Below are 27,924 nucleotides of genomic sequence, written 5' to 3'. Positions count from 1 at the left end.
CATACAACTTTTTTTTTTTTTTTTTTTTTGTCAAACACATCCACATCAGCTATACACACCCCAGCCGGAGAAACCAACTTTTTACCAGTTTCTTACAGAGCGGTTCCCAAATTCTTATCTGGGGTAGGTCCTCCTGACATACGGCAAATTAGAACAACAACAGATTTGAATGACACCTTCAAATCTGCTGCTCGACATGCTGTTTGCATGGGAGCTGTAGTAAAAGAAGATGACAATCTTTTCAGTTTCTTAGCTCAGCTTTAGAAAAAGTACAAAGATCTTTAAAATGTAATATAGCATTTGTACTACGAAACCAAGAGGAACACAAAACCACAGCCAGTAGGCGTACAGCAGCAGAAGCAAAGAGGCCGAAGCTCCGCTCAGAAAGCGGGAGGAACAGCTGCGTTACAGTGAGCAGGTACCAGGACCTCTCCCAACACCACTTGCAGAAAAAGCCTCAAGACAAACAATGCCAAGACCATGAACAGTCTTTACTTCTATCAGTTGTTTCACAGCACAATGAGACACAGCACAAAGTTTGTACAGCAGGATCTGCAGACAGTTTAGAAACAGGCAATTATCTTTAATAAAAAGCATCGAGTCTGAATGTGAAAAGATGAAGACAAACAATATTGCAACTAACAATCACCTTGCTTGCCTTTGAGTGTCTAAGAAGTCCAACTCACTGACTTCCCATAGTGCCTTTAATGTTCTCTACACTGTCTTCTCCAAGCACCCTAGTTAGTGTAAAGCTTAATAGGTCCCGACTGATATGTGCAGTATGTTTTATAACCTTTTCCTCTTGCTTTCAAACCCTGTTTGCAGTGCGTGGGGAGATGCAACGACTCTCATCATACAACATTCTGATTCACAAAGAAGCAGCACAAGTGTTGTACATAATTTAATTTGCACTTCTGTATATAAATGTTTACTATATTGCACACTATTGCAGCACTTAAAAACATCTAATTATTTGCAAAAATTAGTAAAATACTTTAAAGGATTTAAAAATAAGGGTTTTAATGCAACTGACAAGATAATAAAAAAGCAATTTACTTAATGAGATACAATCCTTTATGTTGGAAATGAAAGTTACATACAACTAGAGTACAATTAAAATATGCCATATAGTTCAACACTTAATTCCTCAAATGTGTAAAATTAACAAGCTTCTACTGTCATAGATATACAATTTTTCCATATTGTGAAAAGGATTTTTCAAATTAAATACAGGTAACATAATATTCGTAGTTATATTTTATGACTGTGTTTAAATGAGAGGGTTGTATAATACTCACATTGTCAAATGTACTCACTAATGCCTTGGAAATTGCACACTTCCCCTCCTTTTCCAAAATAGAATCTCATTTCCATACTGAAGTCTATTATGCCATATTGGAAAAGTATTTTACTTTCTAACAGGATTTTCATAAAATTAAAAAATAGCATAATATCACGGCATTAAGATGACTTTTCCACTTATGCCCACGTAGAATTTAATCTGGATATCAGACAGACATGTCAGAACCAATTTCCTAGACTTTTGTCTTATTGTACACGCAAGATGAATGATTACAGTATTTTACAAAACAGAAAAATCTCCGAACCTTACTAGTATTATAAATGTAATGATTAAAAATTAAAATCATAACAGAATCAAATTGTGATCTCCAACATTTATTAAAATCTTTTAAAGTTCATAAACGACAACAAAGTTACTTGTAGAATTTATCGCATACAGCTAGCATACAGCAGCATGTCCTTGGTCTAAATGAAATACAAAAGATTTTAACATTTTCATACAAAGGATTTCTTTAAATTTATTAATGTGACGATATATCTTTGTTACATAAAATTTGCTACAGCAAAGTATCTTATACTTTTCTTGCACATATGTAAATATGGGTGGACAAAGACTGCATTCAGTGTCAGCCTCCTAATGACGTTGTGCAAAAATGCTCAACAACCTAAACATACAGAATGTTGGATGGTACGTTTCATACTCTGTAAAATGTCTACAAAGGCTTGTCTTAAAGGAGTGTCATACAGATTAAAAGGAAGGAATGCCAGTGGCTTATTTGCGCTGACATTCAAACAAATACAATGGCTATGTATCAATATAGCTCATTTTTTTTTAAAAACAATTCATCCTTGTATGCACGTAGATTTATCATAAAATATGAGTCTAAACTGTTTAGATGTACTGTTTTAAGACAGGTCACTGAGACAGCCAGAATAAAGTGTATAAATAAAACTACTATGAATAAGTTTAAAAGCAACCCCCAAAAAAGTGCTGAGCCACTGATTATTAAACAATGAAATAAATGTGTAGAAGTGCCCAAAGCTAGCACATGGTAGCAGTATCTTTTAAGTCAGTTGGTGAGAGTATACAAAACGTAATTAAGCCCAAATACTTATACCTGTGTGACCATACATTCTGTTTGATTGAAAGAAAGTAGGTTAGAAATGAAGACACAACGCAACTAAAATAAACCCAGCTGTTGCAGTTTTTAAACTTTGTCTCTTTTCTTCATGAATGAAGTGCTGTAATTAAAAAGAAAATGATTGTAGCAGTACTCCATCCTCAGTTTACTAATATAGTATACCAGAATAAAAACTTGGCAATAACCTCTTAACAGCTAACAAAAAATAACCGTGTTCATCCAGCGATGCATCTAGAACATTATTTTGCATTTGCTAAACCATTTGTTTTTCATAGCTAATGGCAGAGCGCATTTTGCTTTTTGTGGTGTGGTGGCTTTTGTTTTAATGGATGCCTTTTTTTCATCAAAAAAGGCTCAAAACAAGGAATACTTCGGGAGCCCAAACACTGGCTTTTTTTTTTTCCTTAAAAAAAAAAAAAAAGAAAAAAAGAAAAAAAAAAAAAAAAGTGAATCAAAATGAATCATATTCTCTACAATACTGACCAAAAACTTCCTTTAAGAGTTTAGGGTTCATATTCTTAAAAAAGCCATTTCATACCTGCCCAACTGAAATGCTGGTAAGTTGACTTGGTTAAATATGGTCCAAAATCCAGACCAGGTGGAATTACTCCCTCTCATGAGACTGTAAGCTTTCCATGGTACAGTCTGGTTATGGCAATTTACCTACTGCCTAGGTGGGAAATACAAAGGAAGGAGGCAGTGACGAAAACTGCAGAGATGTAGAAAACCAAGGCACGGGGTCTAGCTACTGTCCCCTACTTAAGCCATCCAATTGATTCTACTGAATTTTGGTCAGTTTCCAGGAAGAAATGTTTTTAAGTTAATTTAGCAGACATTTATATGGCGATAAATACTACCTTCAAAAATGCTAAAAATGTTGGCTAGGTTTAGTCTGAGCTACTAAAAAATTATTATAAATTGTAGCATCAGACACAAGACAGACAAGAATTATTGGCTGGCACAGACTAGAAGCAACATTTATCTTTCACTTCAGTCTAAATCACACTAGCCGCAACACCTTCCATTTCACTCACACAAATAATACATTATTCAAAATAAAATGGAGCATTCTTGGGTAAAAAACTACTTCATTTTAAAGGGGAAAATGAACAATACACAGAAACAAAGAACGACAGAAACCAAAGTTAAGTAGGAAAGTGGTCTATTATTCTGTGTTACTGCACAAACAGTGCTTGCTTAATTGTGCCTAGTTAGAAGGGTTGGTGCAAACTGCACACATGGAAGATGGCAATAAAGACCTCAGTCAGCTTTGTGGAATGAAGTAACTAGGTAACTGTTTTGACATATGATGGTCTCAGCTCCACCTCATCTGTTAACAGAGTGCAAAGATCCCAATGTGAGCCCTGATGTCATCTTGTCCTCTTACTCCTACTAAAAATCAGCAAATTCTTTTGCACATTTTTCTGTTAGAGACGCACGAATATCTTCTTCTTCATAGTCATCAAAGTTGCTGGTATCTCCAGGGCCTCTGCACTTTGGTATGAATGGAGCTTCTACCTGTATGGGTAGTGGGGGGAAGAAAAAAAAAAAGCACATCAAATGTTATTGGCCTAATACCCTACCGTTAGATTTAACATTGTGATAATGAGCACAATATTGCCATTACTTCTCAAATCCTGCTAAGAAACCAGCTATTACAGCTTAAAGTCACAGTACATAAATAAAATCAGCCTAAGAAGGTGCAGTCCTCCATGTGTGAATGTAAGGTGAAAAAGACTAGTATCTCACTGACAAACATCAATAATACAATTACTTCCACTTCAAAACAAAGTTTAGTCCTCTTGCAGAAGAGATCCTGCTCTCTTCAGGTTATCAGCTGTGTGGTGTGGTTCCCACCACAGCAAGGGCTGCACCTAACAGTCACACAGCCATGGCGGAAGCAGATTAGATTCACTGCCATTCAACATGACTCAAAAAGCTTTGGGCAGTTTGGAACTCCTCTCTTCCTACTTACCAACAATCCTCTATTTCCAAATAAAAACGAACCTAATACAAGTTTAAAACAATTTGTTCTGCATTTCCCACAAAGTTCCTCCTAGGACCTAACCGTAAGTGGGAAGTGAAAGCCTCCTTGAAACTAGGGCACCGAGACAAGCAATGACTTGAAGGGGTCACTAAAGAACTGTATAGAAAGCCAACACAGCTCTAATTAATGATGGCAAATCCCTTCCAGTAAAGACTGCCTGCACATCATCTGAGATCCACATATGTAATCGACTAGCCTTGAGATTCAGTGCATTTCATATCAGCTGGATGGTAGTAAGCCATTCACATTCAGGTATTGGAACCACTTGTTTTCCAGGACCCTCTTAACTGCTGCTTCTTCAAGTTGAGGGAACCTGCAGCTTTTTGAAGTTGACCTTACAATAAAATCCTTGGGCTATAACTTAACAGTCTAAGTCTTTCCATCAATTTCAGCTTCTACTTAGAAGTTAAACTGAAGATGACATTAAATGAAGACATGGGTCTGCACAGGGACACACCTGCATTTTTACTGGCTAACAGCTTATGCTGTCCCTGTACAGTCAGGAAAAAAAAAAAAAAAAGAAAAAAAAAGGGGGTTATGGCCAACTTGCAGATGCTGAAATGCTATTTTATGGATCAGACTACTAAAGTCTACCTTGACTCAGTTAACATTAATTCAAATATTAAACTTTCCAGTCTATCACATCTCAAAATTCAAAATAAAGCTTAATTACTTTCTAAAATAACTGAAATTTTAGAATCAACTGCATGCTGGAATAAGGGATAGGCAGGGTTTGGAGTTGATGGGAGGCAATTATGAAGAATGGATGATAAAGAAGGGACCAGAGGGAACAGAAGACCAGGGAGAAGGAAAGATGCTCTACTGCAACAGGACAAACTGGAGTGCAAGGCATGATTATCAGTATGGCATTCTTCTTTTTCATTTGACAGGTGCGTGGTTTATTTACCCTTACAGTAAGCAAAATTATAGCAAAATTACTGAGGTGATGCAAATGTAAACCTGGAAATGCAAAGTAATCAGACAAGTGTATCTCTCTGGGACATCCCAAGGAGTATGTGTGCCAGAGGCAGCACAGCAGGGCAGGCATGGCTCCAGCTGAGGCAGGGGATCAGATCGCACTGTGCAATCGCAGAATGCTCAGTGCCCAGAGCCCCGAGTAGATTCCTCACGGCAGGGGGCAGGTGTGTGTGTGTGTACACATGTGTGTGTAAATCAGTAAATTAAAGAGGTACAGCACAGACTAAATATCATTTTGTGACAACACTACACCCCCAAGAAGTAACACTAACTTTCTTCATTTATAGACTGTGCTACAATTGCCATGTGTATCCTTTTGTTTCTAAAACAATATACATGTTTAGGTGATTTATCCTGGGAGAATACAGTCTGCATACATACCTAGCCTACAAAGCCACATATTTACTATTATCTGAATTCTGTCTCTGAGTCTTCTCAAACTGATTTTCAATTGCTCTCTTACAAGAAAGCTCAGAGCACAAGAAGTATCTTATTTACTGCTGGAATTTTAGAACATGTTCAAATGAGACGCCTCAGATTTTTCCTATTATCTTTACTAAGGAAATCACTACGAAGAGATTGCAGGAGATAACACTGGTTTATAGTAGAAATACCTGTTTGGCCCTAAGTACAACCAGATTATCAGGCAGTATTTTAATAAAGAGCTACACAAACACACAAAGAAAACAAGACTTGATGTTATCTGGAATATTAAGTAATTGACTGGTTCACTTATGACGGTAGCATAACAAATTATTCACATTACATTAGCTGCCAAGGAACACTACGTTTATTCAGGAAAACACACGCTGTGGTAACAACCACTGTGAAAAGCTGGTATAAATCCAAAGTTTATTGCTACATTTCTATGACTGCTTAGATGATATTACAATCCATGCTGTTGTTTCAGACCCTTAGTATTACAGCATTTATTCCTTATAATTAGAAGCATCAAACTTATTCAGCATCAGTTTTCACAGTCCTTTAAAACCAGTAATAGCTGTTCTGACTGTACTACTAGTTCACATTTTAAAATATTTCTTGTTTCTGTGAAAGTAATTCTCTACAGCGGTGTGTTAGCAATGCTAAGAATATTTAGCACAGTATTAAAACATCTGATTTAATATTATGGGGCCTGGGTGTCCCCAGACGGCATATCGGTGGATGAAACTCAGTGCATATAAATAAATCTGCCTTGCAAACAGGCATTAAGAAAGCAAAGAACAGATAATTATAATTCTGCAATGGGGGATCTTTTCTTAAAAACATCTATACTTAATACAAAGAATACAGGATGTGTTAATTGTACCCTGTCTTCTAGTAATTAATACATTAGTGAATACTACAACAACTGTACTGTCAGTTTGTGTAGCCAAACAACCAGTTTCTTTTTATAAGCTATTGTTAGTATTTAGGTTTGGCCTTTAAAATACTGCTGTTACAGCAGCAAGTTCATGACTCTATAGTCAAGACTGTTAGCATTTCAATAATGTAAACCAATTCCTTCAAATATTATTGCTTAACTAACCTTTTTACCAACACCTAGACACAAAATTATCTCTCCACCTGAGTCTCGGGACAAGACCAATGAAATTACTTTAGTCTTTTATTGCTGTCTATTGAAAAACTAAGAATTCAGAGGTTGCATTTAAGAGAACAAATAATCTCTTAGAAATCAGTTTCTGGATTCACTGATCTACAGATATTTAAATTTGACTCCACCTTCAAGGGGACAGGGAGCTTTGGAGCTACTAGAAGACAGACCTAGACTGAATTGTCATCATGCTCATCCCATTCCCCAGCTTCCTCTCCCAGCTCTATTTCATCCATCATGGTAGCCACTAACGTGTCTCCCTCTAATCGACATGTTAATGGCTGCTCATGCTCTGAAAATATTCCTAGTTGTGTCTGTTGCTTGCTTTTTTATGCAGGTTTATAGTGTAGACTAGACATGGACTTTCTAAAAACCCCATTACAAGTCATGTTGGTCAGGCAGGTCTAGAAAACCATTCTAAAAGTGCCAGAAAAAAGCTTTCAGCAGGGCTCTTCTCATTGCCACAGCTTATGGAACTGCAGTCAATTAAAGTGTAGTGTCAGAAGATAAAAACTCCTCAGTATATACAGAGGATTGAGTAGACACTCTCTACATCTGATCCTGTCCCAGTCACAGATAAAGCAAGAGCAAGGAGGGAGCATACTTTGGCAGAAAAAACCCAACAAATCAACCTCTAGCTCTGGCTAGAGCTCCTCCACACTGAAGCACAGTCTGACTGCTAAGAACTAGCTGGAAAGCAAAACAGATTCCTCTCTGCTGTGGAGGAGTATTTATAGATGCCACTATAGCAGGGGTTAAATAAAAAGTGAGAGAGGCAGGAGATGGCTCACTCCAAGATATTCCAGAAATAGACTAAAGCACAACACCAGTTAAGAGAACATGAATGTACACACAGAGGTCCAGGATAAAATACCAACAAGAAACAACATAATTCAATCAGTATATACTCTTCAGAGTCCTAAAGATGAAATTGCTTTCACCTTTTCTCAGTTTAATAAAAAGGACAGATTTAGGAAAGCAGAAATAAACAAAAGAATTAGAAGTTTTACTTCAATGCCTTAAAGACCTGTAATAGTTTTGATCGGGAAGGATCTTACCTTTCTCTGATAAATGGCAATCCAATCTGTAGTTGCAAACCACTTGTGATTCTTTATGTCATTTACACCATTCTTGAGATTTCCATATCGTTTGGTCAAATCTACCTGGAGTAAATTTCTTAGAAGATCCTTTAGGTCTGAACTGAAGTGTGATGGGAACCTTACCTAAAATTATACATCCACAACATTAAAAAAAACAACATATGAATTTCATTCTTCTCCCTGTGAAGTAAAACAATGTTTACATGAAAGGAAACACTGGGGCCATTTTCTAGTCTTGCTCTAAAACCAAATCAAGCAGGACTGCATGAAAAGAGAGATGATTATGTTGCGCATGTATTTCAGTTTCACAGAGCCTTTATCAATAGCATTACCTAGTCCATCTACCATTTTTTGAAATTTTCTAGATCTGATTGAGTTCGGGAAAAACATTAATTTAATGTAATAATGACAAAAAAGCTGAATTTAACTTGGTGTCTCACCAACATATCATCTCTAGGCATTCTCAAATATTTTCTAGGAACAAATTTTTAGACTGCGTTATATATATATGCACATGCACATAGGAGATATAGTACAGAATATATACAGCATATATAGATATGCTCTGAAGTGACTGAACATTCATCAATCATATATGAAAATTCAGTCTGGAACTTTATGCTATACTGTAATCTGTTTCTGGTAACTAAATACACCAACACCAGAAGTCTGACATAAATAATACAGCACTATTTGAAGATAGTACACGAGTGACTTGCCAATAAAGTTAATTCAAACCTGGCTAAGAAATATTTGAAGATGATTTATGGGATGTTACATAGGGTTTTACTAGCAAAAGATCTACTGATACCATTTGAGGTGGTGGGGAGAAGAAAGGGGAACAGAACAGGCAAAAAGTTGTATTTCTCATGCTCAGTCTCAGCAACTGACACTCCCTACATTCAGCTGATCAGTTATGATGTAAATGCAGAACATGGAATTATTTCACATAAAAGCATGTTGCGAAATCAAGAGGTCTGATAATGAAGGACACTGCTTCAGTTTACCTGTCAATATGGCTCTACTGTAGTACAGGAGAAATTCACAGGTTTTAATGAATGTAATACCTAGACACCTGACAAGTCAGGAAATACTAACTTCATTTTCTTAGTAGAGAACCTAAGTGCATGAAGTAGATTAAAGGAAAGACTTAAGGTTATAAAGGAAACATACTGCTAGCTGAGAACTGAATGTTAGAGTTTCCAGAGTTCCAGTCTAGTGCTGTTTCTGCAACTATTCATCCATGGACTCAGTAAAAAAGCTAGATGACCAACAGTACAATTGTCAAGAAAAAAAAAAACACCCTGAAAAAAATGACCAAGGTTTTTTTTTTTTAGAAGATAAACATTTCTTTAGAAATGTATATTTGTAAGTGAATTCCCATATATTCATAGAGACAGCTGAAGGCTCACAGTATTACAGCCTTTTGAAGAGCAACCACCTTCTTGATTTAAACAAGGTCCTAGACAGGAATCAAACTCATTGCAGGGTACCACCGGGCCTACTGAGGCACTTCCCCTGATTAGAATTAGAAGTACATAAGATGTGGCACAGCATGTGTTTATGTAGGGACAAGGAAGAGAAAAACTAACAAGTCAAGTGAGCACTAAGAAATATGAAGAGACAACACTGGCTGGCAGGAGAAACAACAGAATGATGACATTTTTGTGCTAACTGGCACACTAAGAGATATTAATGAAAAATAAAAGGGAAAAGTTGGAGACACTTTTTAAAAATTTTATGTAACAATGAAAGCTGAACGGAACATTAGACAGGTCTACAGAAGTAAAGAAACCTATTATGAATTACTGAAGCTCTTTAGAGCTTCTCAAAAGCTTAAAAAATATTTATAGAAAATAGCTAGGCATATTAAGCATACAGCTAAACAGTTGTTAATAGTTAGTGGATCATTTTTATCCAAGCATAAAAGGATATAATACCATAATGTCTGTAAAATACACAGAGCCCTCACCTTGCCAGACACAATCTTCTCATAAATTTGAATGGGCTGATCTGCAAAGAAGGGGGGATATCCAGCTGCCATTTCATAGATTAACACTCCTAATGCCCACCAATCCACTGCCTTGTTGTAACCCTGCATAAAATGAGAAATACCACTGTTAGTACCATTTCTAACACAGTTTAAAATTTTCAGTATACATCTATGGAATGCCAAGAAAGCAAATGCATTATTGCTTGCTTAATACAGAATTTACAACCTAATTCAAACTAAACCGAAGTTCACAGATTCCAACAGCAATATACTTAAAAACTAATACAGTGATGACACTGAAACAGTGATGGAAGTGAAACATTTTGTACACATTCCTGTGCTGACTTTCACTGATGTCTTTAAACTGATGTGACAAGACGCCCTAAGGAACAGAAATGGGCACAATTTATTTAAAATCAAAATAATCTTTCTGCAGAATGATTGAAACCTCTTTCAAAGCTTAGGGAAATTTCATTAAACATAACAATACTTACTATATTGTATACCATCATATTTTTGCTTGATTATCCACATTTCAGAACATTCATTTTCATATTTAGTAAACCAGCTAAAAGAGCTTAAAACTTAGTTAATTAGCTGTTAATAGAGTAATTTATGATGTAATCTTTAAAGCCTGAACATAAAATCATTAGTAAAACCTTTTACTATTAAAAAAGACAGAAACCCCCATCAATTTTGTATGTGTTCTCTGAGATCTTTTACAAACCTCAGGGCTTAGTCTTTCCTGAAAATCTACTATGGAGACTTTGCAGTCTTCTCTTCTGGAGCACATGTCTTACGGGGAGCGGCTGAGGAAACTGGGATTGTTTAGTCTGGAGGAGGCTGAGGGGAGACCTTATCACCCTCTACAACTACCTGAAAGGAGCTGCAGAGAGCTGGGGATGAGCCTCTTTAACCAAGTAGTAAGCGACAGGACAAGAGGGAATGGCCTCAAGTTGCACCAGGGAAGGTTTAGACTAGATGTCAGGAAATATTTATTTACAGAACAGGTTGTTAGGCATTGGAATGGGCTGCCCAGGGAGGTGGTGGAGTCCCCATCCCTGTGGGTGTTTAAGAGAAGGGTTGATTTAGAGCTTAAGGATATGCTGTATGTGGGGACTGTCCGTGCTAGATGAATGATTGGACTAGATGATCTTCATGGTCCTTTCCAACCTAGATGATTCTGTGATTCTCTAGACTAAACACCCCCAGTTCCCTCAGCTGCTCCTCGTACAACATGTGCTCCAGACCCTGCACCAGCTTCGTTGCCCTTCTCTGGACAAGCTCAAGTCATTCAATGTCGTTTTTGTAGCGAGGGACCCAAAACTACAGGAATCGAGGTGCGGCCTCACCAGTGCCGAGTACAGGGGTGAGATCCCTTCCCTGTCCCTGCTGGCCACGCTATTGCTGACACAAGCCAGGATGCCATTGGCCTGCTTGGCCACCTGGGCACACTGCTGGCTCCTGTTCATCGGGCTGTCAATCAACACCCCCTGGTCCCTCTCTGACTGGCAGCTCTCCAGCCACTCCTCCCCAAGCCTGTAGCGCTGCTGGGGGTTGTTGTGGCCCAAGGGCAGCCCCCGGCATTTGGCCTTATTGAAACTCCTCTAGTTGGCCTCAGCCCATGGCTCCAGCCTGTCCAGGTCTCTCTGCAGAGCCTCCCTGCCCTCGAGCAGATCAATGCTCCCACCCAGCTGGGTGTCATCTGCAAACTGACTGGGGGTGCACTCGATCCCCTCATCTAGATCATCAGTAAAGATGTTAAACAGGAGTGGCCCTGACACTGAGCCCTGGGGGACACCACTCATGACTGGCCGCCAGCTGGATTTAACTCCATTCACCACAACTCTCTGGGCCCGGCCATCCAGACAGTTTTTTTACCCAGCGAAGCGTGCGATTGTCCAAGCCTTGAGCAGTCAGTTTTGCCAGGAGAATGCTGTGGGAAACAGTGTCAAAAGCCTTGCTAAAGTCAAGGTAAATTACATCCACAGCCTTTCCCTCATCCAATAAGTAGGTTGTCCTGTCATAGAAGGAGATCAGGTTTGTCAAGCAGGACCTGCCTTTCATAAACCCATGCTGACTGGGCCTGATCATCTGGTTGTCCTGCATGTGTTGTATGATGGTACTCAGGAGGAGCTGCTCCATCAGCTTCCCGGACACCGAAGTCAAGCTGACAGGCCTGTAATTTCCCGGATCATCCTTCCAACCCTTCTTACAGATGGGCGTCACATTGGCCAATTTCCAATCTGTTGAGATCTCCCTGGTCAGCCAGGACTGTTGGTAAATGATGGAAAGCAGCTTGGCGAGCACCCCAGCCAGCTCCTTCAGCCCTCTTGCGTGTAACCCATCTGGTCCCATAGACTTGTGTGTGTCCATGTGATGCAGCAGGTCACTGACTGTCTCCTGGATTGCAGGGGGTCGTTCACCCAGTCTATGTCTATGTCTTCTGGCTGAGGAGGCTGGATACCCTCCATACAACTAGCCTTATTATTAAAGACTGAGGCAAAGAAGGCATTAAGCACCTCAGCCTTCTCATCACTTGTTACCATGTTTCCTTCTGTGTTTAGCAGGGGATGGAGACTCTCCTTGGTCTTTCTTTTGCTACTGACATACTTATAGAAACATTTCTTGTTGTCCTTGATTGCTGAGGCCAAATTAATTTCCAGCTGGGCTTTAGCCCCCCTGATTTCCACCCTGTATCACCTCACAGCCTCTTTGTAATCACTGTGAGTGGCTAGCCCCTTCTTCCAAAGGCTGTAAACTCTCCTTTTCTCCCTGAGTTGCAGCCAAAGCTCCCTGTTCAGCCAGGGTGGTCTTCTCTGGCGTCGGCTTCTCTTAGAGCACCTGGGGACTGCCTGCTCCTGAGCCATTAACACTTTCTTCTTAAAGAGCACCCAGCCCTCCTGGGCCCCTATACCCTTCAGGAGAGTCTCCCAGGGGATCCTTTCAAGCAGGTGCCTAAACAAGACAAAGTCAGCCCTTTTGAAGTGCAGGATGTCAGTCCTGCTTAGCTCTCTCCTGACCTCTCTAAGAATAGAGAACTCTATTATTTCATGATCGCTGTGCCCTAGTTGCCCTCCAACCGCCACATCATCCATCAGTCCTCCTCTGTTCACAAAGAGGAGATCCAGCAGGGCAACTTCTCTGGTCAGTTCTCTCACCAGCTGCATCAGGAGGTTGTCTCCCACACATTCCAGGAATCTCCGGACTGATCGCACTCTGCTGTGTTGTATTTCCAGCAGATGTCTGGGAAGTTAAAGTCTCCCACAAGAACAAGGGCAAGTGATCGTGAGATTTCACCTAAGTGCCTATAAAATATCTCGTCCATCTCTCTGTCCTGGTTGGGTGGCCTACAGTAGACTCCCACTACGACATCTGCCCTGTTGGCCTTCCCCCTGATTCTAACACAAAGACACTCCACCCTGTCTTCACTACACTTGTACTCAAAGCAATCATAACAGTTCTTACCATACATCACCACCCACCACCTCTCCTTCCCTGTCTGTCCCTCCTAAAGAGCTTTTACCCATCAATTGTCACACTCCAGTCATGGGAGACATCCCACCATGTTTCTGTAATAACAACAACACCACAATTTTCCTGTTTCATCACGGTTACAAGCTCCTCCTGTTCGTTACCCATGCTGTGTACATTGGTATACATGCACTTCAGATGGGCCGATGTTTTGCCCCCTTCCCCCTTCAAATCTAGCCTAAAGCTCTGTCAATGAGCCCAGCTAACTCCTGCCCCAAAATCCCCTTCCCTCTCTGGGACAGCTGCATTCCATCTAATGCCAAAAGGTCTGGTGCCCTGGGTATCAACCCATGATTGAAAAATCCAAAGCCCTGATGGTAACACCAGTCTTGGAGCCACCAGTTCATCTGCTGCATTCTCCTGTAATCTTCATCCATCCCCCCAGCCGAAGGGATGGAGGAGAACACAATTTGTGCCCCTAACCTCTTAAGCAGTTTTCCCAAGGACCTAATATCTCTCTTCATTGCTTTAGACCTTCTCCTGGTGATGTCGTCACTACCTACCTGACAAACCAGGAGAGGGTAGTAATCCTTTGGTCTCACGAGGGTAGGGAGTGTTGCTGTGAGGTCCTTGACACGGGCCCCAGGGAGGCAGCAGACTTCTCTATGAAGCGGGTCTGGTCTGCATATGGGGCCTTCGACACCCCTTAGAGTGGAGTCACCCACTACAATGACTCTTCTGGGGTTCTTTTCAGAACTGGTTTTAATACCTGGTCTAGAATGACCTGGCCTTGGTGGACCTTGGTCTTCCTCATTCATAAAGAGTTGACTAGTCAAGATTGGATTTTTAGAATTATCAGCAATTGTTTATTTCTCAGAGTGTAATAATTGGGTGATAAAATACCAAGACAAAGTACCTTGCTGAGAATTATTTCAGGTGCCAGGTATTCTGGAGTCCCACATAACGTCCAAGTTCTTCCTTTTACTCTTTTTGCAAAGCCAAAATCCGTGACCTGTCATCAGAAGAAATAAATTGACTAAGTGTGTTTCTACAAAGAAATTTAAAATTAAGTACTTCTGAAACATTTTGGAAAGCTATTTTATACAGAGGAAAAATTTACTTCTAAAATCACATAGCATCATATAGTCAGATGTACTTTTAGTAGCCAGTCCTTCTGATACTTCTAATTCAGACAGACAGAAAGTTTCTCATGATAAAATTAATAAATAACAGAAAATATACATTTTCCCTGATACAAGCTTCTATTTATAATTAAAAAATTAAAAAAAATCAGTGGGAACTATGGTTTACTAATCTTCCACATGTACTGCAATTACATTAATCATTTTTCTTATACTCTTCACATCCGACTGTTTATACTGCTGAAAGTTTATAGAACATGAATATGAACAAGATATTTATCTTTTCCTTTAGTTAACAAATAAATGAATCACAAAAATGATCAAGATATCTGCCAGTCTTGTAAACTTAGAATTTTATTGCATAAGTGTATAAAGGTTATATGTAAAATTAGTGTGGGAATGAGACAACACAGAAGAGGTCTTCCAGTAACTCCTGATTCCGAGTATCTTTGAAAGCATCACCAAAGTCAAGCTTGTTTATTTGAAGTTGGGGGGGGGGAAATGCAGTAATAACTATATTCACAAATGTCAAGTTCTTGACCATTATAAATTCTTCATTCCACTTGTCATGTTTTCTGCAGTAACTTTTCAGAACTCTGTATAATATATCATCCTCTGTGATTTTTCCTGGACTGTATTGAGGAATACATACGGAAGCCAGGGAGTTACATATCAAATTCTGGGATCAGTTTCAAGCTCTCAAGTCTATGCCTGTTTGGGGATCTGTTTCTTTTGTTTCCTCCTTCTTGGTATGATTTTCAACCTATTCCCCGAGAAAACATACTGTACTACAATGATAATCATTGCTAATTACACAATAATCTGTGCTGATGTTTCTGATAAACTAGTATCACAATTAAACAAGCCAAACTCCAAACTATCAAGGCAGCTTTTGCTTCATTTTTGGTAAGAACAATAGCAATCACAGCTGGAACTGAATAGAGGGTAACAGGCTGACTAGACAGACCTACTTCAGTCAGCAAAGAATCATTTCTGTGTTTGTGAATGCACATCAGTCTACGTAAGAATACACTGCAGACATGGGACAAATGGTAATAGCTTTAAAATTCAAAACCAAAATGAACAGAGTTTCTAAGCAAAATTTAGTTGGACCTGCAGTATCAACATATGCAACACAACACCCCCTCTATGTTCAAGAGCGAACCAACCACATGTGAAAGGAGTGGCTGTTGGACCCATTATCATTTGTCCTTTGCACACCATGACAAAAACACACAGTTCCATATAGCTGCCAATCTGGAGTAAGTTGTTCATAGGTTTACATTAATGGTGCTCCCCAACCATATTAGTAGAACTTGTATTTATCTTCTCCCTACAGTGTTATTTTATTCTCCATGCAAAATTATTTTACAGTTATAAACAACATAAGATATGAACCCCTTCCACTTCTCTCAAACATTTTTATTATGTATTTTCCTATTACATTCTCCTATGGAAAAAGGTTACACAATGAGGAAAGAAAAGCCTCTGTAGTTTAAGGACTGCAAAGCATTACAGGGTGCTTGCTGCTATGTAGCACAAGCCTTCCCATTTGCCATTTAGATCAAAAACATAAGAGCTAAAAGGAAAATGAGGAGGTGCCGTGACAAGCTGTTGTAAAACCAAAGTTGTCATTTGCAGCACTGCGGTTCTGATCTGATCTCAACTCAGCTCTTACTCCAGATGTGCTGAAAAGATTAGGACTCTCCAAGGGTGGGATTCATCTGACTGAAATTAAGTACTGTAGTGTGGTGTTGACATCTAAGCTGGTTATGCCAAACTACTTATATAGACAATGCAGAGAACCAGACATTTTAGGGCAGTTTTCACCTTGTTCTAGGGTAGACTTATAAAATAGGTCAGATGAACAGAGCCACGTAATCACCTACTTCTCACCACAGACCCCAAGGGTAACCTTGACAACTTGCTCAACTGCAGACAGCTCCATTCTGCATTCTTAATTTTAGTCAGAGGAAGTACAATCCAATGGTTTTAACCATTGCTAAGCAGTAGGGCATTTTAATGCTCCCAGAATACATGCTGACATGCCAACCAGCTTCAGACCATTTATTCTAAACACATATGCTACAATTACCTAATGCTATACTGTAAGACAAGACTCACTCCACTCCCTAAATATATGAAGAATATCATACCTGGATGTATCCTTGCTGATCAATTAAAAGATTTTCAGGCTTTAGATCTCTGTAGATGAGGTCTAATGAATGGAGGTACTCAAATGTTAGCACTATCTGAGCTGCATAAAACCGTGCATGTGGTTCACTGTGAAGAATTAAAAGAATATTAAGTACCCCAATGCTATGCTAAGATACTGAAACAACCATGTAACTGCCAGGGACAGACAAGTATCTCTTAACTGGCTCTTCTACCGTGTAACAAGAAAAAAAAAAAAAAAAAAAAAAAAAAAGGCAAACAGCAAACATTTTAGAATTGATACACTAATTTCCTAATTTAAGTCTTGCAGCTAAATAATACATGCAAATCAAGATGAACGTACTCCACAGTACAGAGCTTAGACTTTACATTTTGCTTTTAGAAACTATCATTAACTTTGATGCCAATATGCACACGAATTCCAAGACTCTATTGTGCATACATCATGAATGCCTGCATTAACTAACTGAAAAATAAATAATTACAAGTTTTTCACTGCCTGACTAGTTCAAGTCCACTGAAAGGGGGGTAAATTAAATGCACTTACCCCTTCAGAATTTTTTCTTAAGTACTATCAAATTTTATAAAACCCTCTTCCCAAATTAGCAACATAAGCCTTTTTAAAGAAGTAATTTCATTAATACCCTTACCTGAACCTTCCGATTCTTCTTAGATGTGAAAACATTTCGCCACCAGGAACATACTCCATTACCATGTATAAATTAGAATTGTCCTAAGGAAGTAAACACACACAAACATGTATTAGGTATGCTATAGTCTCTGTAATTCCTAAACACAGTAATTTTATTAAAGAATGAAAATGAACAATTGTAGCCATCCAATGACCTTAACAAATATGAAGCAACACAGGTAGAAATTCTCAAAAAAGTACTAACACACATGACAAAAGGACCATCATATCTCTCAAGAAATCTATTTTAAAGTAAATTTGAATAAACATAATTAGTGAGTTTCTGATGCTGAATGGTGTATAAGTGACCTGAAGGAAGAGAGGATAAGATGCCTACTGCAAAACAAGACCATCTACTCTTAACAGTTCAGAATTGACAGGTATTCTTGCCTCGCACAGCTCCAGTCCCAAATCCTAAAATTGTCAAGATTAAGATAGAACATATTTGTTCATTTTAAATGGTATTAAATTTTTTTTTAAAAAAAGGAAAACAAATATATAGAGGACACATATCAGCCTATAAATTAGTCTGTAAAGAAACTGAGTATATTCCTGTCACATATTGTCATGAAATTAGAAGCTAAACTCAGAAGTTCTTTCCTTCAGGGTTAAGACTGTCATTAAGATCTGCCTCAGGTATAAGTCTCCAACCAAAAATCTGCAGAACAATTACAAATTTGCTATTCCATATGTTGGTACAGAAATACATCCTTTGGTTTCTAGACAGAATGATGCCAAAAAGCTCCCTGCTGTATGATTTCCCTCCAAAATGAGGGAAATCTCTGAGTTTAATTTGATTTTTATTTATTTGGACATATCCATTCAATCATCATCTGCTGAACTGGGGTGTGTGCAAGTGTGCACACAAGTGCAGGAACTCCTGCAACAGGAACAGCCCGGTAACAGTGCCAAGCGAGGCATCTTTGAAAACAAAAATACTTAAAAGTATTGCACTGTAAAGGTTAAATATATCTAAAGTTTGAGCATGCACTTCCCTGAAACCCAAACAACTACTTTCAAAATAATGATTACCTTAAAAGAATACTCCAGTTTTACAAGGAAAGGAAAATTCACCGCTTGTAATATTCTCTTCTCATTCAGTGTGTGTTCTATTTGCTTCAGTTTGACGACCTAGAAGAGAAAAAACAATCATCAGTTTAAGTATGACATTTTATAGTTCTTGATAAATTTTTCAGCCTAAAACAATCAGTTGAAAGCAAGCTTATAACTTTACAGATAATGAAAAACCTTATGGATTACTACTACAATAACAGTGCCTTGAAAGTACTGAAAAGTCTAATGACATTTTAAAGAGTAATACTCATGCAATATAGTTTCCATATAGCTCTAGAAATAGTGTTTCTTACTACATGCTGAGTATAGGAATCAGTAAGGAAAACAATTTACATTTTTAAAGAATTGTTTGTGTTTGTAATGGAGATACTTCTGCAGCAAGATGGCAGTTCAATAAAATCCCTCTGACCTTTGAACCCTTTGCTAAGAAAGGCAGGAAATTGTGTCAGACATTTAATTACGAATTTTGTTATGCATGAACAGGAGTAAACTGACTTATTTTATATAGCTCATATGTTAGTGAAAAGACCAAGGAGAATACAGATTCAAAATTTCCATTCCTCTGCCAGACCTCTGAATGGGTTTTGCTTTTCTGCTTACCAAACCACTTAGCAAAGGCATTAAAAAAACTAAATGCTACCTTCTTGGAATCCATGATAAAGTTAAGCTGCTAACAAGGCAGCAAGTGGCAGATTTCTGATCACTGGTCCTTATTAACAGTTGGTTTCCTTGTGTTAAACCCCAACATTATATAACGGATTCTCTCAATTTTACTCAATTCCTATTGCACAATTTATCTGTATCTCATTTTGAGAATGGCATGATTTCCAAGTAAAGTTACTTCCTCCCCTGGCAACAAGGAGAAATTGTACAAGAGTGATCAAAACAAGTCTGATTTTACATGTTCAGAAACCAAATGTAACCGCTATAAAACAACAGATAAGCAAGATATTCCAATCCTGAACAAAACTCTGTTTAAATTTAACTTTTAGATGCAAAAGGTAGCATCTATAAAAAAACACTACTGTTTTGAAATAAACATCATGCAAAATAAATATTTAATTAAAAATACTAAATCTCTTTTGAATCACAGATCTTTAGGGATCAAATAAAAAGTTTGCTCAAATCAGCTAATCTGTGGGAAGCGTCCCCTTCATCCCTAAAAAGCTATGGTACTGGAATTATCCTGGCCATTAAAGCAAGCAAGCTAAAGTTTTAGTTTGATATTGTGAAGCGTTCAGCTGCAACGCTAGACAAAATTTTACCACCCTTTCTGCATCATCTGCTGGTTAGATACTGGAGGGTGATGGCAGCAATAGCATAGGCTGAAGCTGCTGTTTAACACTGCATAATATCAAACTGGAGCCTCAGATAAACACGGCTTTGCTCATGTTTAAGCTCTGGCTCAGGGCATGTCCAATGACAGCTTCCTGTAGATCAAATGATATCTGCTAATAGCAGATTCTCCAACAGCTTGCTAGTGTCTGAGATTTTGTTAACAGTATTTTCTTTCCAAAACCAATTACATAATGAAACTAGTCAAGCAATGGTATGTTACAGGTATCTTCCTAAATCAAGGCAGACAAATAACAGAATACCAATCCTACACACAAAACTACTGGCTACATTAACATCCATTACTGGTTTTTTTTTTTTAGTTTCATATCCTGATGAAGCAAGCGTAAGATTGGATGACAAAGGGACACACAATATGCTTTCTCATTTCAAGTAAAATGTAAATGAACAATTAAAGGCAGACTGCACATGGTGTAATTTCAGACGTCCGTATATTTTCCTATTTTTGATCAATTAATAGAAGTTACTAATATAACACTAATATATTTCTAATAGAATATATAAATATATAACTATATATGCTAACTAAGTTAACCTGAAAAAGCATGTATTTCAGAAAGGAATACCTCAAGACTTCTGATTATACAGAAAACCATCTAATTTACAAATAGAAGACTGATGTCTGGATGCCAACATCTTTATAATCTTGTGAATCTTTTACTGCAAGTCCAGTGCAATCATTAAAAATGTGAATTTTTGCTTTTACTGGATAATTTTATAGCTATAGTCTAAAATAAATTGGAAAGCTAAGAGGTAGAAATAAGTTTGTTAACTATTTTTTTTGCCTGAAGAAAAATTAATTTCCCAAATTGCTCCAATGACAAGGGCTCAGCCATTCATGAAAAAGGGTTCAAAGAAAAAAACAATTGAAAATCTGAAATTTGATGATGGGCTTTCCATGCAGCAGTGGGATGCTCATCAGACCTTGTATTACAGCCTCAGTCCCTGCAGGATGCCATCAGCCATACTGAAGTAATGATGAGGTAAATTTTCACATGGGTGGAAATGGTCTGGGCTGTCTTTCAGTTGTACTATGTTGGAATGTCTTTCTAATTTTTCAGGGTATTTTTTAAAAATAAAAGTTAGAAGCCATTGTTATAGGAGAATGCTGAAGTTGCAAAAAGTCGAGCTTTTCCAAGTTAAAAAAAAAAAAAAAAAAAAGGCAAGAATTGACACTAAAAGGTTTCCTTTTGTCCGACCATTAGTCTTTAATTAGATGATTCATTATTCAAGGTCCAGGACCCCAAATCACATGTAAAGAATACTGGCATTGCAACTCAGGGAAAACAGTTTATGTCACTGCCATAGCTCCATTACATAAAATTACTCAGGAATGCAATAATACTTAAGTGCAAGAGCGCACACTAAGGCAACACTGACTTTCATTTTCTCAGTTGCTGATCATTAAGTTCTCTTAGCCAGATTAATATTAATATGATTTGTTGTTATACAGCAGCAAAGTTATGAATAGTGCCTTACAAAGTAGGAAGAACTCTTGCGTTGAGGATCTTTGAATCTACTAATCTAAATAATGTACTTCTGAAAAGCTTGTCAAAACCATTGAAAACTAATTGCATTGGTAAATTTATTTAAAAATCCTTCTTAGCATTCTGGAATTTGATTTTATTTAAAATTTAAACTTTATCAAATTACTTAACTTAATCTAAGAGTAATAAGCTGTTAAAAAAAAAGAAAACAAACCAACAAACCAGGCTGTGGTAACAGTACAGATTCAGACTACAGTACTTCAGTTTTCAATACAGAAAACGTCTATTGTGTGACGGCTGTTCCGAGAGACTACAGTTCTATCTATGCAGATACTAGAGATGCAAAAGGATTATTGCATAATTACACATACAAAAAGTAACACCTCATGGGATCAAGAATAGAAAAGAAGTTATTTGTGCATACAATTTGTTATGGTTCACAAATGAAAACTTTGAGAATTTTTGATCCAAAGAGTCTTCCATAATTCTGAGCTACCCTGCAAAAGTATTTTTAGTTTTTTATTTTAACTACAGCACTACATTTTGATTTTGCCAAAGAATATATAGGCCACCTTACAAAAGCTAAGAAAAGAATTTAACTGATAACATTTTATTAATGTCTTGGACACTGCCTTGAGCCTCTTTAGCCTGCCATTAATGCTATTGGCTGTTGCAGAAATTCTACACAATCTCAATAACTGAATCTCCTGGCTAAAAAAGAAAGTCAAGTATTTAAAGTATCACTGGTATCCAAGTGCAACAAGAAAAAGCACAGCAAGCACAATACTGTTTAGCCACAGCTACCAGATCTTTGTCTACAGCACATTCTTTTGTATCACAAAAGACACTATAAATTACACCAACCTTCTGTTTGTCCAGTATCTTCATAGCATAATACTGTTCTGTGGATTTATGTTTCACCATCATAACTCTCCCAAATGATCCCGTTCCAAGGGTTTTTTGCCTCTCAAAATCATCTAGGCCAGCAGTATTCTACATGTACAAGGATATAATGACATTATTTACAATCTAATACCCAAAGACAATTTTAACTGTATGAATTGAATTAATTTATGAAAGAAAATTGAGTAAAATTACATTTATCAAAACCAACTATCTATAGTTAACTATACTGTTGTTATAATTTCATGCCTGTCAAATTTTAACAAGAGATTTTACATTGCGCTCATTAAAACAGAAAAAGACTTAACTGAATTGTATCAACATTTCTATCATTTGACCATACAAACAACATGTGCTTAGTAAGAAACACTGAGCAGTAAACAGATCATGACTTTAACATGCAGATAAAGCCCCTCATGCTTCACAAACCAAAATACTACAACATGCAAAAAAACCCAAGCTCTAGAGACAGTTCTACATAAGAGTTGTCTGAGAGCAAATCACTGAGTACATTTTCTCAGATATTCATCACCATAGTGTTTTAAATGCTGCTTTAAAAAACCCCCACAACAATGATCCTTCCCCAAAAACCAAAATCCCCAAGTTCAACTTTTGAAAGACTTCTAACAAGCTCCTTAACCTGCCCCAAGTCCCATGCAGTACACTTAATACCCTAATTCCCCTTAATACCATCGGGGAAATTATTAACAGGGTAAATTACAGATGTGGCAACGCTTATTGTTATAAAAAGCCAGCTAAAACATGCCAATAGATTTTTAGTTGTCATGTTGATGATAAGCACTCTCAGTAAGAGAAAGCTGTTGTTCAGTATGAGCATTTCATCAGCTCAGATCTGGAGAAGACCCAATAGTCTTTGCTGATGAACTTCAATGACAAAACTGACATTAAAAACTCCTTTAGCATTAAACTTACTTCTGTTTCCTGTGCTGCTCATTACACACTGATAACATGATCAAAGAAATGCAATACAGAAAATTATTGAATGCTTAAATGACTGATACCTGAGGGGGGCTTTCCCATTTTCTTAAAAAGTCTTCTTTGGCTTTGGCTAGGAACTCTTTCACTGAAAGCACACCGAAAAAGGACATTTTAATTAACGTAATTCATCATGGATGTGATAGAGATGCTTTGTTAACAAAGTATGTAAACATTATCAACTTCTTTCTTCAAACAGTAATACGCTACTTTCAGCATGTATGAAAGCAAGCACCAATGCCTCTGGAAATTCTACAATGCGTCCAGGTGATCGCTAAGCTTTCTGGAGAAACTACATCAATCTACACAAATTACTTAAACTACACCAGCTCTAATAACTCGCAATACTGCATACGCAAGCAGGCTTTAAGGTGATGCAAGACGTTCTTAATTCGACTGAGAAAAAAACCCACAAACACCTGACATAAGCAGCCATTCTACAAAGATAGACTTTTTATCTATTTTTGTTAAATGTTACATTTTCTTTCAGCTGACTTGAGTGTAATGTCAATCTCATTGCTTTTTCCCATAATCACCTTTATTTAAAGGCTGTTTGCAAGCTCAAGTTCCAAATGGAAAGCATTACTGCAAGCAAAGACAAAGCACAGGGCTATAACAACACTGCACATTAGGCCTGCCCACAGTCACAGAATATGTATTTTTAATATTGATTTTCCATTGAAATTGAAGGAATGTATAATAGCAAAATTCCGAATGACTGTTTAAAATGTGCACCAATATGTTTTATTGAGATAATTTTTCAGCTGTTCTATTTATCAGCCAGATCAGTGCAGATAGTCATAAATGGGAGGTGTTTCAGACATTGCTGTGGTTCTGAAAGAGTCACAGAATCAAGAAGAAAATATCATATTGGTTTTGTGTTCTCTGAATCATTTCACATAAAATAACATTAATAACAGTGGATTTTCTGTACTGTGATGTTCTGACACAAGCAATTTCTAAAAATACTCAACAATGTGCCAAGATCATTCTGGTCAATATTTAGAAATATGTGGTTTAGAACTGTATTTTATCTCCTGATGGTCATTAAAAATTAGGTTTATAAGGGGTTGTAAACAATCATCTGATGAATCAGACCTTTCTTGTACTTTTCAGCGAATACTAGTGTCTACACTGAGAACTTTTCAAACATTCTCTTCTATTACTGGTACAGTTACAACAGCAGTAATAACAATGGCAGCCCTGGAGAGAGCTGGGTGTGAATTTTTTTTGTTTTCCTTTCCCCCTCCCCTCCCAAGTGCACTATGGGACTCAACTGTCACAAAATACTCAAGGGAGGTTTATAGCTCCCGCCATCACTGGCTCTGATAGAGCAGCAAGTACAATGGGAATTACAGAAAAATCATCAAAAGTTCTGGCAGACCTCAAGGTTAGAAAAGTGTTTAAAGTATGATAGTCACTAAGCAGTTTTATTTTAAGAAAAATAAGCAATATCAGAGAGGAGGAACATATTTATTACTCTAAAGTTGAGTAAGAAAAACATAGTTTATATCAGAAGAACTATTTTAAATTGGTATTAAAACTCACTGAGACTACCTACTAAAATATTTTTAAATCAGCAAAAATGTTTGACTTCCATCCCATGTGGAGAAAATATTTCCATTGGTTTTAGATTATGGGGGTTACTCATGTAATGACTTTTAATGATCCTAATTTGAGAAAAGGACAGGATTTCCTGTGGCATGAACTAATTTCTCAACACAAAAAAGGGAAGCTAACAATATCCAAATTCATGCCTGATGATCCTTCTTCCACTAGGAGAGCAAAGATGATTTGATAAAGTTTTTATAACACTGACTTATGACAAAGTAGCATACACATTATTTTCTATTAATGACAAGAAAAAACTCAAGATGGTCATTAAGATTACTAAAAAAGCTGAGCGTTCAAACTTGAGTGGCTGTTGCTTAGAAATTAATGTTAACTTTAACACTACATAGCACAACCAAAACATGAAATAATTGGTCTCATTTTTTTCATGTTATTACAGTACATGTCTTAAATATTCCTTATGCTATCTCCATTGTTCATATAAATACTTTAAGTGTCCAAATATTTTGTACTTAAATATAATTATTCAGTATATATATACAGTGACATTTACATGTAGTCATCTTTGTCTCTGTTCTACTTACAGAATAAAGAATTCTGTTTATGAAAAAAAAATGCAATCCAGCTGGAAATATTCAAATTGTGGAAGCATGAGAAAAATCTCTTATTTCTAGAATATCAATAAGCCACAAGCTGCTCTTCAACAAAACTTCTACCTTAAAGTTCTACTTTACTTTCGTCCTTTTCTCTTGGAAAGCAGCATTAGACACATAATTGTGCTCATTTATCTTAAAATCAAAATCTTTTAAAAACAATTTCATGTGGAGTGTTTTATTAGAATTACATTTTCTTCCTAATGAGAAAGTGGGTCAAATTGTGCCTGGTTTTCATTTTCAGAGGTCACCTGGGTTCCTACACTACAACAGGAGATTTCAGGTGATTTCAAACAGAATTTAGGCAACTTAAGGACATACACTTCAGTCAGTGCTAAAAATGGACTTAGAATTTGAAACAGGATAGATACTTTTGGAAACTAAATCTCAATCACAAAACATCAGCTACAGGAGAACACATTTAATTTCTACTTTTCAAATGCAGAATCAAAATGTATGCCATCTGGATAGTAGTGGCCATTGGTATTATAGTGATGATGCAAACAAATAGGTTTACTAGACTTTGAAGTTTTCATCAAGTGTACCTTTTTAGGCACCCTACATTGTGACAATGTGTCTCTTGTTTGGGTTTTTAGTCTTTAAACTGGTCCTAACATCTGTGACTTTGGGCACTAATGAAGGAATGAGCATACCAAAAGTCTCTATAGGTTCCCCAAGGGTTTGCAGGAACATTCACCCACACAGATGAGATGATGAAGAGAGGAAAGAAAGAAGAAAAAAAGAAAAGTTTTATGCATTTCCACAACAAACACATAGAAAACACAAATACATTCCACCCTTTCCCCTCCCCACTCAAAAATGGACCCTGTAATAAACCAGCCCTTTCCCACACAGACAGAATGACTCATGCTAAATCACAGAATGTTTGAGCAAAGAAAAAAGAAAAAACCAAAGGCAGCTAAATTCAGTATGAAAAAAAAAGATGATGCATCACAGAAATAAGCACAGCTTACGAAACTTCAAGAGATCAAGTTGGCATCTTTAATAATTAATCTATTCCAAGAGACACACATCCAAGAAACTGTTGCTAACAAAAGTGTATCTATCTTCATCACAGCATGCTGGATCACAATAAAACCTGTAATCGGGTGATCTTCCCACTACTTATCACTTTGTTCCAAAAGACAGCATGTGTGAATTGCATGGCATGTGGTGGATAGCACAGAAATGGCAAGCCATCTCCCAAAAAAATATTCACAATCAAATCTCAGTCCTGTTACCCAACGACAGCAACAAAACCCCTTGAAAAGTCTAAACTGCACAGCTGAAGTTGCTGTACGCAAACTGGAATGCATGAGAATTCTGTACAGTCACCATACAAGTATGGTTTGATTTTGTAAGACTGTCAAAAAGAAAAGAACCCAAGAAAGAGGTGTTGGTATATGTACAGGTTTCCATAAACACTGAAGAGCAAGGTTCACACATACATGGTTGAGTGAAGATGAGGATACAAGGAGTGTATGCAAAGACCAGCAAACAGACCCTCTTCAGACTGGTTTCACTGGTATAGCAGAAGTTGGGAGTGAAGGAGGCTGAAACTAAAGGAGAAAAGCTGTTGCTCAAGAAAGTAAGGTGCTGGAAGGAGAGAGGAAAGCAAGAATAACAGCACTGGTACAACAAGGGCCACAACGGTGGTCAGAACAACTGGATGCATCAAGGACACCAGCTGGAACTGGAGAGGATGCATCAGTGGTCCAGAGATTAGGTAATCACAAACACACAGTGCAAATCGAGTTCTGTGTGACCAGCAAGAGCAACTGCAGGCAGGAGACACATGTTTTATGCAATGCAAACACCCAGAGCACATAGTAGGAAATCTGGGGAGATCCATGGAAACGTAGCAGTAAATGAGGTAATGGCTGAGGAGTCACAACTGAAAGACTTCAGTTTTATAACTTCTGCCTGCTTCAGTTCAAACCCTCGTCAGAAGAAGTGCTACAAGTACACACAGCTGGACAGGATCTAAGCTATCCCCTTGTCTATCACAGATGATGTGAGACTGGGCCTGTGGAGAGCTGTACTTGGAACCAACGCAACTTGATGATAAGCAGGGAAGTCTGCTGGAAAAGGAACTCGAGATCTGGAGGTTCCTAGGTAATACTGGCACAGAAGGAGGTATTAAAAAACAACAAATGAAAAACACACATAAAACCAAAAAAACCCTGAACCCACTCCCAAGCAGCAGGAGATTGTTATCCAACAGTATATTCACACAATGCACAAT

The 27,924-nt window shown here is 37.6% G+C and overlaps 1 protein-coding gene across 5 annotated transcripts in view; it reads right to left on the bottom strand.

Annotated features, from left to right (window-relative positions):
• Positions 1–472: 472 nt before the first annotated feature.
• Positions 473–27,924, bottom strand: part of PRKACB (protein kinase cAMP-activated catalytic subunit beta) — a 79,866-nt gene continuing 52,414 nt past the window's right edge. For 4 of the 5 annotated variants that reach the window (XM_074906487.1, XM_074906486.1, XM_074906489.1 and 1 more), the window contains exons 2-10: positions 23,481–23,542; positions 22,420–22,548; positions 18,671–18,769; positions 17,598–17,680; positions 16,929–17,055; positions 14,547–14,642; positions 10,136–10,258; positions 8,122–8,286; positions 473–3,962 (exon numbers count right to left, since the gene is read on the bottom strand). In XM_074906487.1, the coding sequence (XP_074762588.1) occupies positions 3,837–3,962; positions 8,122–8,286; positions 10,136–10,258; positions 14,547–14,642; positions 16,929–17,055; positions 17,598–17,680; positions 18,671–18,769; positions 22,420–22,548; positions 23,481–23,542 (1,010 nt within the window). In that variant the 3' untranslated portion in view covers positions 473–3,836. Of the gene's footprint in view, positions 3,963–8,121; positions 8,287–10,135; positions 10,259–14,546; positions 14,643–16,928; positions 17,056–17,597; positions 17,681–18,670; positions 18,770–22,419; positions 22,549–23,480; positions 23,543–26,332; positions 26,399–27,924 lie in introns of those variants that run through there. The other variant, XM_074906488.1, reaches the window with a different exon arrangement.

This window comes from Athene noctua, chromosome 5 (assembly GCF_965140245.1).
Source record: "Athene noctua chromosome 5, bAthNoc1.hap1.1, whole genome shotgun sequence".
Lineage (NCBI taxonomy): Eukaryota > Metazoa > Chordata > Aves > Strigiformes > Strigidae > Athene > Athene noctua.
The sequence above is the reverse complement of the archived record's forward strand: the minus strand, read 5'-3'. Positions and strand labels throughout refer to the sequence as shown.